The 16,340-nt window shown below is 42.2% G+C and overlaps 4 protein-coding genes across 10 annotated transcripts in view; all 4 read left to right on the top strand.

The window, feature by feature from the left end:
- The window catches only part of LOC137791955 (protocadherin gamma-C5-like), a 220,533-nt gene that overhangs the window by 27,119 nt on the left and 177,074 nt on the right, over nt 1–16,340 (top strand). For 4 of the 7 annotated variants that reach the window (XM_068587275.1, XM_068587385.1, XM_068587293.1 and 1 more), the window contains exon 1: nt 13,242–15,642. The exons of the other annotated variants lie outside the window; for them this stretch is intronic. In XM_068587275.1, the coding sequence (XP_068443376.1) occupies nt 13,249–15,642 (2,394 nt within the window). In that variant the 5' untranslated portion in view covers nt 13,242–13,248. Of the gene's footprint in view, nt 1–13,241; nt 15,643–16,340 lie in introns of those variants that run through there. 7 annotated transcript variants of the gene reach the window in all.
- Nucleotides 1,596–4,022, top strand: LOC137793596 (protocadherin beta-16-like). The gene has a single exon (XM_068589864.1). It carries the CDS (start codon nt 1,596–1,598, stop codon nt 4,020–4,022), a length of 2,427 nt encoding a protein of 808 aa, XP_068445965.1.
- Nucleotides 5,863–9,450, top strand: LOC137793606 (protocadherin beta-15-like). The gene is made up of 2 exons (XM_068589876.1): nt 5,863–8,361; nt 9,442–9,450. Exons 1-2 carry the CDS (start codon nt 5,974–5,976, stop codon nt 9,448–9,450), a joined length of 2,397 nt encoding a protein of 798 aa, XP_068445977.1. The 5' UTR covers nt 5,863–5,973.
- On the top strand, nt 9,565–12,125 carry LOC137793615 (protocadherin beta-15-like). Its single transcript, XM_068589886.1, has 2 exons — nt 9,565–12,019; nt 12,114–12,125. The coding sequence occupies exons 1-2, from the start codon at nt 9,626–9,628 to the stop codon at nt 12,123–12,125; spliced, it is 2,406 nt and encodes an 801-aa protein (XP_068445987.1). The 5' UTR covers nt 9,565–9,625.

Below are 16,340 nucleotides of genomic sequence, written 5' to 3' on the forward strand. Positions count from 1 at the left end.
TGATGACGACCCTTGAAATGGTTACTTTTTTACTTTGTTGCATAAAAGTTCAGACCTGAGGGAGGAATAGTTTGAATGAGGGCTCTGGAATGTGTTTGGTTAAAACTTTCGCATATCGTCAATCATGTCCTGCATGTTTGTATCAACACTGGTTGTTGAGGAAAGATCGTGGCTGAGCTGCATGTATTACTTTGGCTTTTCTTCATGAAAATGCAACGTGTTGGTTATGTTTTTTTCATTATTCCAGCTCTGAACGACTTCTTTTGCTTTAAACGTAGTTAGCTATTGTACTGGAGCATTTGTACTCTCAGTGTAATTTTGTGTCTGTATTTTTACAATTTCCAATAGATGAGGTGATGATGGCTTCAGTGCTACATGCTTTTGCTGAATACCTCATAGTGATTGGGTGAATTTAAAAATGACATAGTGCTGTTAAAAAATTGAGCAGAACATGAACTCGTTCATATTTGTTGGACAACACAATTTAGTAGAGACTTTTTTTCAAATGTAAAATGGCAAAGTAAGCTCTTGCATTGGTGCACAGTGACGAGCAACCTGACTATCATCTAGAAATTAAAAGTGTGGGTGATTGAATTTCACCTGTCACACTCATCTCTTTGTCATAAATTTACACAAGTATGCCATTTATTTGAAAGATTTTCATCAGCTATCGGCCCAGCAACATTGAACATACCAGAGATTTTAAGTATACAAGTATTGAATGTCATAATGGATGCATTTCTTTCTGATGTTGTGCTTTTTAAGGTGCTCTCTTTAACAAGTTAAGATGTATGATTCATGATTCCTTCAGATAATTTTCACTCAGTATAATTGTGATTTTAAGTTGTAGCTTATATTCTTATTTTGTATATTTTTGTTTACAAAAACACTGAGTTTAATCAGACTTCAGTTTTAATCCAACATCTTTTCTACACGTTGAAAAGAAAATCCAGTTTTTAGAATATGTGAGCACTTTAAAACAATATTTTCCCTGTGGAAATATTGGTGATATCTGTCTGTGAGTTTCCCTTTTAACCCATTGTCACTTGTTTGTCCCTGTTTGAGATGTTACATTTAGTCAGGCTGGTTTCTAATCTGAAAATATGACAAAGAGATGAATGCATGTACTGTGTGTGTCATGGTTATCTAACATTACGTGGTTCAGTTTGGGTTCATGGTGCAATTTTCTGCTTTCTTTTTTAATATCTCACAGGAGCCACGATACATTTGGCACGCACGTATAATTGATAAGGATATCACAACAGCCAAGACATTACACGATCTGTAAGACAGTTATGGGAAACACAACATGACTGAATAGCATCATGTTTTGTTTTGATAGTCATTGAAGTTGTCATCTTGTTTAAGTTAGCAGTGCGATAACTGATCGAAACTCTTGGTGTCACTGTGCACCAACAAAGGCCGAACGTGTCCACAGCTTCATCCATTCGTTTCCTCCATTGCAAAACGTTATTGTGTTGCAGTGTGTCTGTCGGTTAAGGGCAACACAAAAGGACTTTGTGGACGATATTCAGACAGATACAACGAGGAATACAACCGTCATTTATCACTTTTGAATAATTGGCCAGGGAAGGATGGACGCCCGGTCGATCATGGAGCACAAGGTGCACAGAGGATTTTATATTAATCGCTTTTGTCTTTTCCTTTTCATCATCTTGCGTTTCGCATATGGAGATGTGAGCTACTCCATTGCAGAAGAGGTGAAACGCGGGTCTCTGATTGGAAATATCGCCAAAGACGTCGGCCTCGGGATTGCCACACTTTCCTCTCGTAAAGCTCGCATTGACACAGACCGGAATGACAAGCGGTATTGTGATATTAATCTGAGCACCGGGGATTTGATTATTACTGACCGGGTTGACAGGGAAGGTCTTTGTGGTAAGAAGGCGACGTGCGTTTTGAAAGAGGAACTTGTTTTGGAAAACCCTTTAGAGCTTCATCGTATTAATATTCACGTGCAAGATATAAACGATAACGCCCCACAGTTTAGCGAGGACTTGATTTTATTTGACATAGCAGAATCAGCAGTCAGAGGAGCTAAATTCTTACTCACTGAAGCTCATGATGCAGATATTGGTTCAAATACTGTACAGCGCTACGATTTACAAAATAATGAACATTTCACTATTAATGTAGACACAGGGGGCGGTGGAAAGAAACACCCTGAATTGGTTTTGGTAAAAGAATTAGACCGAGAGCAAGAGCGAGAACTCAAATTAGTTATGACAGCTCTAGATGGTGGTTCTCCTCAGAGATCCGGTACTGCGATTATTCACGTGACAGTACTTGATGCTAATGATAACGCCCCAGTGTTTAGTAAGGCCATTTATGAAGCCAATCTTCCTGAAAACGCATCTTCTGGCACAGTGATCATTACAGTCAGTGCATCTGATGCAGACGCGGGACCCAATGGTGATATCACGTACAATTTTGATCATGTATCTGATGACCATGTCTCTTTGTTCTCACTTGATCATAAGACAGGAGACATACGAGTAGTCGGCTCTATCGATTATGAAACTGAGACCTCCATTGAATTGCGAATAAGAGCAAAAGATGGACCAGGTCTTACCTCGTATTGTACAGTGATTTTAGATATAACAGATGTAAATGATAACCCTCCTGCTATCACTTTGAAATCACTGACTAGCCCCATACCTGAGAACGTGTCACCTGGTACACAGGTGGGCATCATCAACGTGCAGGATAGAGACTCTGAGACTAACAGACAGGTCCGCTGCTCCATTCAGCAAAACGTCCCTTTTAAGTTGGTTCCTTCTATTAAAAACTATTATTCTCTGGTGACCACAGGACAACTGGACCGTGAACTAGAGTCTGATTACAACATTACAATCACTGCCACTGACGAGGGCTCTCCACCTCTGTCCTCCTCTAAAACTGTCCAGTTGTCTGTAGCAGACATCAACGACAACCCACCTGTGTTTGAGGAGCAGTCCTACAGCGCTTATGTGACTGAAAATAACAAACCTGGCTCCACTTTATGTTCCGTTACTGCTCGAGACCCCGACTGGAGACAAAACGGTACAGTGATTTATTCTCTGTTACCTGGTGAGGTGAACGGTGCCCCGGTGTCCTCCTATCTCTCTGTTAACGGAGACACGGGGGTGATCCACGCTGTGAGGTCGTTTGATTATGAACAGTTCAGGAGTTTTAAAGTGCACGTGATGGCCAGAGACAACGGTTCTCCTCCTCTCAGCAGCAACGTGACCGTCAGTGTGTTCGTATCGGATGTGAATGACAACTCTCCTCAGATACTGTACCCCGCCCCGGAGGGCAACTCCTTCATGACCGAGCTGGTCCCCAAAGCTGCACACGGAGGCTCTCTGGTGTCCAAAGTGATCGCGGTGGACGCGGACTCCGGACAGAACGCCTGGCTGTCCTTTCATATAGTCAAATCCACTGATCCGGGTCTTTTCACTATTGGTCTCCACAGCGGAGAGATCAGGACCCAGCGGGACATTTCTGAGTCTGACAGCATGAAACAGAACCTCATTGTGTCAGTGAAAGATAACGGACAGCCCTCTCTCTCCGCCACCTGCTCCATGTATTTACTTATTTCTGATAACTTGGCTGAGGTGCCAGAACTGAAGGATATTTCTTATGACGAGAAGAACTCCAAACTGACCTCTTATCTGATCATCGCGCTGGTGTCTGTGTCCACCTTTTTCCTGACCTTCATCATCATCATCCTCGGTGTGAGGTTTTGTCGCAGGAGAAAGCCCAGACTGTTGTTTGATGGAGCAGTTGCCATCCCCAGCGCGTATCTCCCTCCTAATTACGCAGACGTTGACGGCACAGGAACTTTACGCAGCACCTACAATTATGACGCGTACCTGACAACAGGTTCTAGAACCAGTGACTTTAAGTTCGTGAGTTCTTACAACGACAACACACTGCCTGCTGACCAGACTCTGAGGAAAAGTCCATCAGACTTTGCTGAGGTGTTTGGAGATTGTGACGATACTCCTCCTGAGGTATGAACACTTTCCGTATTATTTAAGTAATCGTCCTGTAGAAGCTGCAATTTTGTTTACCGCTTGTTTTTCCTAAAGTTCTCCATTCTCTGGTTTGCATTGATTATAAATAGTTTTCTTCAAATCGAATGATGCTGCCTTCAGAATTAAACAACGTGTATTTAGTGACATGATTTCGATTTTTCAAAGAAAACCTTTGACATGATTTGCCTTGATCTCTGTCTGTGGTGGTGAACTCCAATTGAATCATATACACACTACCTTTCAACTTGTGTTTATTCTGTTGTAATGTTCTCCTTCCTGAGTTTATCTCAGTGAATTTACTATTGCTATTTAAATTATTTTTGTTTTTCATTTTTTTTTATTTACCTTGTACTGGTTTCGTTCGAACATGATGCTGCTTTCGTGTGATGTAATTGTTTGAAGTTTTTTCAAATTCAAACTCAGATGTTTGTCCTGGTTATCGGTTTTTGTATATCATGTTAGTACCCTATATATGAGGCCAATTTCTCTTTTTTTATCTGCTTGGGTCGGGTTTCCTTTATCTGTTTGATTTGTGCAAAGCCAAACACGTGAAGCTCACAAAACTATTCATACGCTTCCCGTCAAACTCAGATCAAGTCTTTTTAGTCTATTTTACTTTTTACTTTTTTTTTTTTTTTTTTTTTACTGATGTTTACAACAACATTACACATATTAAAATACCATTATTTTGCTCATCGGCGTAGAAATTATTCATAGCAAAACGTTATTTCGGATTAAAATGAATTACTGAACGGTAAATAAATTCTGCACGTTGGTGTCGTAGCTAGCACTGACGCAAGAGGGTCTGTGGTTCGGATCCCGGTCTGGCAGGTCCTTCTGTGTGGAGTTTGCATGTTCTCCCCGTGGCAGCGTGGGTTCTCTCCGGGTTCTCCGGCTTCCTCCCAAAGTCTAAAGACATGCAGGTTAGGTTAATTGGACTCTAAATTACGTAGGTTTGAATGTGAGTGTGAATAGTTGTCTGTCTCTATGGCTGTCCTGTGATGGATTTGCGACTTGTCCAGGGTGTACCCTGCCTTCGCCCCTTGACAGCTCTGATCGGCTCCAGTGCCCCGCGACCCTAATGAGGATAAGCGGTTAAGATAATGGATGGATACATTACTGATGTTTTTTGTCCTCCAAGTTGTGACATAGTTCAGGAAATTCATGGCAATAGATTTGTATTACCACAAACGTTTTGTGATTTTTGGAGGCACACAACACTTCAATTTACAGTTACTTTGAATGATTTTTCAGTAGTTTTAATCTCATTGGTCATCATTCCTAAATATTGTCCCCTATTATGCTTTCAATCTGAACATTTTAAATATACAATTATGTGTTTGCCCAATTAATTTTAGAAGTCATTTAACAACATTCTCCTCAATTTGACTGAAATGTTCGAGTCCCTCCCCCTAAGTATGTGTGTTCTGTCAATGTTTTGAAATGCCAGAGATTTTTTGAAAGCATTGGATTGTTTTTTTCCGACACAGTTTAAATGGTTTTATGTTAAACCCGTTTAATTGTATTTTATTTTTTTCGATGTTTTCTATCAAAAAAGGGCAAAGCAGTAATGTATCAAGGCATGTTAATCATTACATGGCAAATCTACTGTAATAATAATTACTGTTGTTGTTTGAAACAGCGAGGTTATCTAAAAAGTTATATTTCAACATGTCAAACATTCACCTCCGTCTTGTTATACCCCGGCAAATACTCATGGTGTCAGTGTGTACCAGTGAACGAGAGGGCACGGTCATTCTCCACCATTCTGTCTCATTGCATGTGAAACCTGCCTCTGATATTGTACAGCAGTTGACGATATCGCTTCGTGATACTGCAGTGTGACTATTGTCTTATATTGGAGTAAGCCACAGCGACATTTGTGAATATCTGGATATACTTTGTGACAGTACACGTCCGTCTTGCAGTGACAATGGGGTGGACCAGGTTTGAGCTTCTTTCCGGCCTTGCTTTTACATTTATTGTCCTCCACTCTGTCTATGGAGACCTGAGCTACTCTATCCCGGAGGAGATGAAACGTGGATCTGTTATTGGAAATATCGCTAAGGATCTGGGACTTGATTTGGGGAGACTGTCTGCTCGCAAGGCCCGTATCGATACTGAAGATAACAGTGTCAAATACTGCGGTATAAATCTCAACACCGGAGACTTGATTGTACAAGAAAGGATCGACAGAGAAGGGCTTTGTGCGAAAAAGGCTTCATGTGTTCTGAAACAGGAACTCGTGATGGAAAACCCGTTAGAACTGCATCGCATTGGCATCCGGATTCAGGATATCAACGACAATTCACCTCAATTTAAAGAGGAGTCACTAACAATAGAAATTCAGGAATCTGCGGTGAAGGGTGCAGGTTTTCTCTTGGACGAAGCGCACGATGGAGACATCGGAGAAAATGCTGTTCAGGGCTACTCACTTCAGCAAAATGACCATTTTAAACTAAATGTGAAGACGAAGGGTGTTGGACGTAAATATGGTGAATTAGTCCTAGACAAAGAATTAGACAGAGAGGATAAAAAAGAGATAATGTTATTGCTCACAGCATTTGATGGAGGCTCTCCTCGGAGATCAGGTACTGTAGTCATACACGTCACCGTACTGGATGCTAATGATAATGTACCAGTGTTTAGCCAGGCCGTTTACAAAGCCAGTCTCCCTGAAAACTCTCCTCTGGATACATTGGTGATCACTGTAAGTGCTACTGATGCAGACGAAGGGATGTATGGTGAAGTTACTTACGGATTTGATCAGGTTTCAGATGAAAACGAAGTTTTCTCTCTGAACCCTAAAACGGGAGAAGTTACAGTGGCTAAATCTATTGATTATGAAAAAGAATCGTCATATGAAATCCAGATTAGCGCAAAAGACGGTCTGGGATTGGCGTCATATGCCACAGTGATCATCGAAGTTAGTGATGTAAATGATAACGCTCCTGTGATATATCTGAAATCACTGAATAGCCCCATACCTGAGAACGTGTCACCTGGTACACAAGTGGGCATCATCAACGTGCAGGATAGAGACTCTGAGACTAACAGACAGGTCCGCTGCTCCATTCAGCAAAACGTCCCTTTTAAGTTGGTTCCTTCTATTAAAAACTATTATTCTCTGGTGACCACAGGACAACTGGACCGTGAACTAGAGTCTGATTACAACATTACAATCACTGCCACTGACGAGGGCTCTCCACCTCTGTCCTCCTCTAAAACGGTCCAGTTGTCTGTAGCAGACATCAACGACAACCCACCTGTGTTTGAGGAGCAGTCCTACAGCGCTTATGTGACTGAAAATAACAAACCTGGCTCCACTTTATGTTCCGTTACTGCTCGAGACCCCGACTGGAGACAAAACGGTACAGTGATTTATTCTCTGTTACCTGGTGAGGTGAACGGTGCCCCGGTGTCCTCCTATCTCTCTGTTAACGGAGACACGGGGGTGATCCACGCTGTGAGGTCGTTTGATTATGAACAGTTCAGGAGTTTTAAAGTGCACGTGATGGCCAGAGACAACGGTTCTCCTCCTCTCAGCAGCAACGTGACCGTCAGTGTGTTCGTATCGGATGTGAATGACAACTCTCCTCAGATACTGTACCCCGCCCCGGAGGGCAACTCCTTCATGACCGAGCTGGTCCCCAAAGCTGCACACGGAGGCTCTCTGGTGTCCAAAGTGATCGCGGTGGACGCGGACTCCGGACAGAACGCCTGGCTGTCCTTTCATATAGTCAAATCCACTGATCCGGGTCTTTTCACTATTGGTCTCCACAGCGGAGAGATCAGGACCCAGCGGGACATTTCTGAGTCTGACAGCATGAAACAGAACCTCATCGTGTCAGTGAAAGATAACGGACAGCCCTCTCTCTCCGCCACCTGCTCCATGTATTTACTTATTTCTGATAACTTGGCTGAGGTGCCAGAACTGAAGGATATTTCTTATGACGAGAAGAACTCCAAGCTGACCTCTTATCTGATCATCGCGCTGGTGTCTGTGTCCACCTTTTTCCTGACCTTCATCATCATCATCCTCGGTGTGAGGTTTTGTCGCAGGAGGAAGCCCAGACTGTTGTTTGATGGAGCAGTTGCCATCCCCAGCGCGTATCTCCCTCCTAATTACGCAGACGTTGACGGCACAGGAACTTTACGCAGCACCTACAATTATGACGCGTACCTGACAACAGGTTCTAGAACCAGTGACTTTAAGTTCGTGAGTTCTTACAACGACAACACACTGCCTGCTGACCAGACTCTGAGGAAAAGTCCATCAGACTTTGCTGAGGTGTTTGGGGATTGTGATGATTCTCCTGAGGTAGGAACTGCTGTAAAATATTGTTTGATGTATTTTTAATTCAAATAATAACTTCTTACAGTTGTAGTTTGGATTTGCCTGCCTTTGTCTTCAGATACTGTTTTGAGTTAATAACGCCAGCCATTGCAAATGAAGTTAACAAGTTACTCTACTCTTCAACTAGCCTTTCTCCGGTCGTTTTTACTTAAATTGAAGCTGATAGTTTATCAATAGTTCATAAGTTAGTATAGTTGCCTCATATCAACATGCGTTGTCATTGAAGTAGATGGTATTTAATATTTAATTTAACGTTCTATCAAGTCTAGAGCCCTCAAAATTGCAAAGCATCCTTTGTTGTGTCTTTTGAATTAAGCTCGGGCTTTTATATTTTTCTGTCCTTGGTGCTGAACCTCATTATTGCACTTGTGATGGAACTCTGTCTTGTATTTTCTTCAGCTTTCAAATATGTTTTATTACAGTTTTACTTACGGATTGTTACATCGGATACATCTGTCCTAGTTTGTATTTAACATCTTGATTACGTTTAAAATAAGAAAAACACAATAAAAATAACATTAGGAGTCTGAGAGGAAATATTTGCCGTCATAGTTTTTATATTCGATGGTTGGAAGTAAACACCATACCACTTATTTATATTTGCTGCTATAAACTTTTATCTTTTACATTGTTTTTCCACCAGTGTAACATAACATGCCATGGCTATGCTTTTCCTTATGGGTGGCGCTTTTGTCTATAATATAATGCAGTTTTTGAAATAAATGTATTTACTAATGCGATAGACAGCCATGTGGAGGGAGATTTGTTTCCAAGCGAATTTGTAGTCTAACATTCGTATATGATCTGTGATTGCGCATCTTTTAACAAAACAATGCTGTCTTACTATTATCACCATGAGGTGGATTAGTGTAGGAGGAGACATAATCATGTTTGCACAAGAGGCAAAGAACAAGCATCTCACTTAACTTAAATATATACAATCACGATGCTTTGTATTCCCTCATTATGCGATGTTATTCAAACATTAAGGCCAGTATTTGTAATGAGTGTTATATTTCATGTGTACTCACGGTGTCACTATAGACCAGCTAAGGAGTCAAGTGTCCAGGCTGCTTTGCACACCACCCATTATTTGTGGACCAGCCTTGTGTTCTTTATGTCATTCAACACCGACGACTAATGCTTGGAAAGCACATGTATTGATCAAATACTAGTATTCTCAATGGTCGATATCAACGTCTTCTAACTTGTTCGGTTCTGCCTGAGGATGGTGACTAGAAGGTTCGGTGTTCAAAGCTATGGCTTTTTCTTTTTCTTTGTCGTGGTGCAGTCCGCACACGGAGACCTGAGCTATTCCGTACTAGAGGAGCTCAAGCGCGGATCTGTTATTGGAAATATCGCCAAGGATCTCGGCCTGGAAGTGGGAAGGCTGTCTGCTCGCAAAGCTCTTGTTGACATGGAAGGAAACGACAGACAATATTGTGGGATTAACCTTCGAAGCGGAGATTTAATTGTTGCAGAAAGAATCGACAGAGAGGAGCATTGTGGAGACAAGCCTTCGTGTGTTCTAAAATTTGACTTGCTATTAGAAAACCCATTGGAGTTACACCGGTTGTCACTGCAGGTGCAGGACATAAACGACAATGCACCCATTTTTCCGAAGGATACAGTGAAGCTGGAAATCACAGAGTCAGCTGTCAAAGGAGCTAGGTATCGTATCAATGCAGCGCACGACGCTGATATAGGCAAGAACTCAGTTGAAAGCTACGTGTTGCAACAAAACCCTCACTTTGTGTTCAGTAGTCAGACTACAAGTGCTGGTAGTAAATATGGGGAGTTGGTTTTAGATAAAGATTTAGACCGAGAGGAGCAGCAGGAAATGAAATTATTACTCACAGCTGTAGACGGAGGTTCTCCTCAGAGGTCCGGGACAGTAATCATACACGTCATTGTACTTGATGCTAATGATAACGCCCCAGTTTTTACTGAGGCCGTTTATCAAGCCACGTTACCGGAAAACTCAGCTATGAACACCGCAGTTATCACTGTAAGTGCATCAGATGTAGACGAAGGTGTCAACGGAGAGGTTACGTATGAATTCAGCCGTATGTCTGATAAATCAAGAAAGCTTTTTTCACTAAATGAGAAAACTGGAGAAATCAGTGTGACAGGTAACATTGATTATGAAGATGGATCGAAGTATGAAGTGATTGTTGAGGCCAAAGATGGTTATGGATTATCTTCAGAAGCAAAGGTGATTATTGAGATCACTGATGTAAATGACAACGCCCCTATTATATATCTTAAATCATTGACCAGCCCCATACCTGAGAACGTGTCACCTGGTACACAGGTGGGCATCATCAACGTGCAGGATAGAGACTCTGAGACTAACAGACAGGTCCGCTGCTCCATTCAGCAAAACGTCCCTTTTAAGTTGGTTCCTTCTATTACAAACTATTATTCTCTGGTGACCACAGGACAACTGGACCGTGAACTAGAGTCTGATTACAACATTACAATCACTGCCACTGACGAGGGCTCTCCACCTCTGTCCTCCTCTAAAACTGTCCAGTTGTCTGTAGCAGACATCAACGACAACCCACCTGTGTTTGAGGAGCAGTCCTACAGCGCTTATGTGACTGAAAATAACAAACCTGGCTCCACTTTATGTTCCGTCACTGCTCGAGACCCCGACTGGAGACAAAACGGTACAGTGATTTATTCTCTGTTACCTGGTGAGGTGAACGGTGCCCCGGTGTCCTCCTATCTCTCTGTTAACGGAGACACGGGGGTGATCCACGCTGTGAGGTCGTTTGATTATGAACAGTTCAGGAGTTTTAAAGTGCACGTGATGGCCAGAGACAACGGTTCTCCTCCGCTCAGCAGCAACGTGACCGTCAGCGTGTTCGTATCGGATGTGAATGACAACTCTCCTCAGATACTGTACCCCGCCCCGGAGGGCAACTCCTTCATGACCGAGCTGGTCCCCAAAGCTGCACACGGAGGCTCTCTGGTGTCCAAAGTGATCGCGGTGGACGCGGACTCCGGACAGAACGCCTGGCTGTCCTTTCATATAGTCAAATCCACTGATCCGGGTCTTTTCACTATTGGTCTCCACAGCGGAGAGATCAGGACCCAGCGGGACATTTCTGAGTCTGACAGCATGAAACAGAACCTCATTGTGTCAGTGAAAGATAACGGACAGCCCTCTCTCTCCGCCACCTGCTCCATGTATTTACTTATTTCTGATAACTTGGCTGAGGTACCAGAACTGAAGGATATTTCTTATGACGAGAAGAACTCCAAGCTGACCTCTTATCTGATCATCGCGCTGGTGTCTGTGTCCACCTTTTTCCTGACCTTCATCATCATCATCCTCGGTGTGAGGTTTTGTCGCAGGAGAAAGCCCAGACTGTTGTTTGATGGAGCAGTTGCCATCCCCAGCGCGTATCTCCCTCCTAATTACGCAGACGTTGACGGCACAGGAACTTTACGCAGCACCTACAATTATGACGCGTACCTGACAACAGGTTCTAGAACCAGTGACTTTAAGTTCGTGAGTTCTTACAACGACAACACACTGCCTGCTGACCAGACTCTGAGGAAAAGTCCATCAGACTTTGCTGAGGTGTTTGGGGATTGTGATGATTCTCCTGAGGTAGGAACTGCTGTCAAATATCGTTTAATGATTTCTAATTCAAAGAATAACTTCTTACAGTTGTATTTTTTATTTGCATGCCTTTGTCTGTCAGACACTGGATTGAGTTAATAACGCTAGCCTCTACAAATTAAGTCAACAAGCTACTTTAATCTTCAATTAACCCTTTTCCAGAGTCATTTGTTTTTACTTAAATTGAAGCTGATAGTTCATCTTTAGTTCAGGAGTTAGTATAGTTGCTGTCATTTCAACATGCGTTGTCATTCAAGTAGATGTTATTTAATATTTAATTTAACTTTCAATCAACTCTAGATCCTTCAAAACTGCAATGCGTCCCTTGTTGTGTCTTTTATGTCTCTGTCCTTGGTGCTGAACCTCATTATTGCACTTGTGATGGAACTCTGTCTTGTATTTTCTTCAGCTTTCAAATATGTTTTATTACAGTTTTACTTACGGATTGTTACATCGGACACATCTGTCCTAGTTTGTATTTAACATCTTGATTACGTTTAAAATAAGAAAAACACAATAAAAATAACATTAGTAAACTGCGAGGAAATATTTGTCGTCATAGTTTTCATATTCGAAATTTGGAAGTACACACCATATATTTGCTGTTATGAACTTGTATCTTTTCCATTGTTTTTCCACGAATGTAACATAAAATGCCATGGCATTTTTTTCCTTATTGGTGGTGCTTTTGTCCATATTTTAATGCAGTTTTTGAAACACATGTATTTACTAATGAGAAAGACAGTCATGTGGACAGAGATTTGCTTCCAAGCGAACTTGTAGTATAAAATTCGTATATGATACATCTTTTAAAATTACAGTGCTGTCATATTATCACCATGATATGTATTACTTTAGTAGGAGACATAATCTTGTTTGTAGCACCATGTGGCAAAGAACAAGCATCTCACATAACTTAAAGATGTAAAATCACAATACTCTGTATTACCTCATTATGCGATGTTATTCAAACATTAAGGCCAGTATTTGTAATGAGTGGTATATTTCATGTGTACTCACGGTGTCACTATAGACCAGCTAAGGAGTCAAGTGTCCAGGCTGCTTTGCACACCACCCATTATTTGTGGACCAGCCTTGTGTTCTTTATGTCATTCAACACCGACGACTAATGCTTGGAAAGCACATGTATTGATCAAATACTAGTATTCTCAATGGTCGATATCAACGTCTTCTAACTTGTTCGGTTCTGCCTGAGGATGGTGACTAGAAGGTTCGGTGTTCAAAGCTATGGCTTTTTCTTTTTCTTTGTCGTGGTGCAGTCCGCACACGGAGACCTGAGCTATTCCGTACTAGAGGAGCTCAAGCGCGGATCTGTTATTGGAAATATCGCCAAGGATCTCGGCCTGGAAGTGGGAAGGCTGTCTGCTCGCAAAGCTCGTGTTGACATGGAAGGAAACGACAGACAATATTGTGGGATTAACCTTCGAAGCGGAGATTTAATTGTTGCGGAAAGAATCGACAGAGAGGAGCATTGTGGAGACAAGCCTTCGTGTGTTCTAAAATTCGACTTGCTATTAGAAAACCCATTGGAGTTACACCGGTTGTCACTGCAGGTGCAGGACATAAACGACAATGCACCCATTTTTCCGAAGTCTACGATAAAGCTTGAAATCAGAGAGTCAGCTGACAAAGGAGCTAGGTATCGTATCAATGCAGCGCACGACGCTGATATAGGCAAGAACTCAGTTGAAAGCTACGTGTTGCAACAAAACCCTCACTTTGTGTTCAGTAGTCAGACTACAAGTGCTGGTAGTAAATATGGGGAGTTGGTTTTAGATAAAGATTTAGACCGAGAGGAGCAGCAGGAAATGAAATTATTACTCACAGCTGTAGACGGAGGTTCTCCTCAGAGGTCCGGGACAGTAATCATACACGTCATTGTACTTGATGCTAATGATAACGCCCCAGTTTTTACTGAGGCCGTTTATCAAGCCACGTTACCGGAAAACTCAGCTATGAACACCGCAGTTATCACTGTAAGTGCATCAGATGTAGACGAAGGTGTCAACGGAGAGGTTACGTATGAATTCAGCCGTATGTCTGATAAATCAAGAAAGCTTTTTTCACTCAATGAGAAAACTGGAGAAATCAGTGTGACAGGTAACATTGATTATGAAGATGGATCGAAGTATGAAGTGATTGTTGAGGCCAAAGATGGTTATGGATTATCTTCAGAAGCAAAGGTGATTATTGAGATCACTGATGTAAATGACAACGCCCCTATTATATATCTTAAATCATTGACCAGCCCCATACCTGAGAACGTGTCACCTGGTACACAGGTGGGCATCATCAACGTGCAGGATAGAGACTCTGAGACTAACAGACAGGTCCGCTGCTCCATTCAGCAAAACGTCCCTTTTAAGTTGGTTCCTTCTATTACAAACTATTATTCTCTGGTGACCACAGGACAACTGGACCGTGAACTAGAGTCTGATTACAACATTACAATCACTGCCACTGACGAGGGCTCTCCACCTCTGTCCTCCTCTAAAACTGTCCAGTTGTCTGTAGCAGACATCAACGACAACCCACCTGTGTTTGAGGAGCAGTCCTACAGCGCTTATGTGACTGAAAATAACAAACCTGGCTCCACTTTATGTTCCGTCACTGCTCGAGACCCCGACTGGAGACAAAACGGTACAGTGATTTATTCTCTGTTACCTGGTGAGGTGAACGGTGCCCCGGTGTCCTCCTATCTCTCTGTTAACGGAGACACGGGGGTGATCCACGCTGTGAGGTCGTTTGATTATGAACAGTTCAGGAGTTTTAAAGTGCACGTGATGGCCAGAGACAACGGTTCTCCTCCGCTCAGCAGCAACGTGACCGTCAGCGTGTTCGTATCGGATGTGAATGACAACTCTCCTCAGATACTGTACCCCGCCCCGGAGGGCAACTCCTTCATGACCGAGCTGGTCCCCAAAGCTGCACACGGAGGCTCTCTGGTGTCCAAAGTGATCGCGGTGGACGCGGACTCCGGACAGAACGCCTGGCTGTCCTTTCATATAGTCAAATCCACTGATCCGGGTCTTTTCACTATTGGTCTCCACAGCGGAGAGATCAGGACCCAGCGGGACATTTCTGAGTCTGACAGCATGAAACAGAACCTCATTGTGTCAGTGAAAGATAACGGACAGCCCTCTCTCTCCGCCACCTGCTCCATGTATTTACTTATTTCTGATAACTTGGCTGAGGTACCAGAACTGAAGGATATTTCTTATGACGAGAAGAACTCCAAGCTGACCTCTTATCTGATCATCGCGCTGGTGTCTGTGTCCACCTTTTTCCTGACCTTCATCATCATCATCCTCGGTGTGAGGTTTTGTCGCAGGAGAAAGCCCAGACTGTTGTTTGATGGAGCAGTTGCCATCCCCAGCGCGTATCTCCCTCCTAATTACGCAGACGTTGACGGCACAGGAACTTTACGCAGCACCTACAATTATGACGCGTACCTGACAACAGGTTCTAGAACCAGTGACTTTAAGTTCGTGAGTTCTTACAACGACAACACACTGCCTGCTGACCAGACTCTGAGGAAAAGTCCATCAGACTTTGCTGAGGTGTTTGGGGATTGTGATGATTCTCCTGAGGTAGGAACTGCTGTCAAATATCGTTTAATGATTTCTAATTCAAAGAATAACTTCTTACAGTTGTATTTTTTATTTGCATGCCTTTGTCTGTCAGACACTGGATTGAGTTAATAACGCTAGCCTCTACAAATTAAGTCAACAAGCTACTTTAATCTTCAATTAACCCTTTTCCAGAGTCATTTGTTTTTACTTAAATTGAAGCTGATAGTTCATCTTTAGTTCAGGAGTTAGTATAGTTGCTGTCATTTCAACATGCGTTGTCATTCAAGTAGATGTTATTTAATATTTAATTTAACTTTCAATCAACTCTAGATCCTTCAAAACTGCAATGCGTCCCTTGTTGTGTCTTTTATGTCTCTGTCCTTGGTGCTGAACCTCATTATTGCACTTGTGATGGAACTCTGTCTTGTATTTTCTTCAGCTTTCAAATATGTTTTATTACAGTTTTACTTACGGATTGTTACATCGGACACATCTGTCCTAGTTTGTATTTAACATCTTGATTACGTTTAAAATAAGAAAAACACAATAAAAATAACATTAGTAAACTGCGAGGAAATATTTGTCGTCATAGTTTTCATATTCGAAATTTGGAAGTACACACCATATATTTGCTGTTATGAACTTGTATCTTTTCCATTGTTTTTCCACGAATGTAACATAAAATGCCATGGCATTTTTTTCCTTATTGGTGGTGC

Source organism: Clinocottus analis, unplaced genomic scaffold, assembly GCF_023055335.1.
Source record: "Clinocottus analis isolate CAN_PGR_092001 unplaced genomic scaffold, fCliAna1.0.p SCAF_10, whole genome shotgun sequence".
Taxonomy (NCBI): Eukaryota; Metazoa; Chordata; class Actinopteri; order Perciformes; family Cottidae; genus Clinocottus; species Clinocottus analis.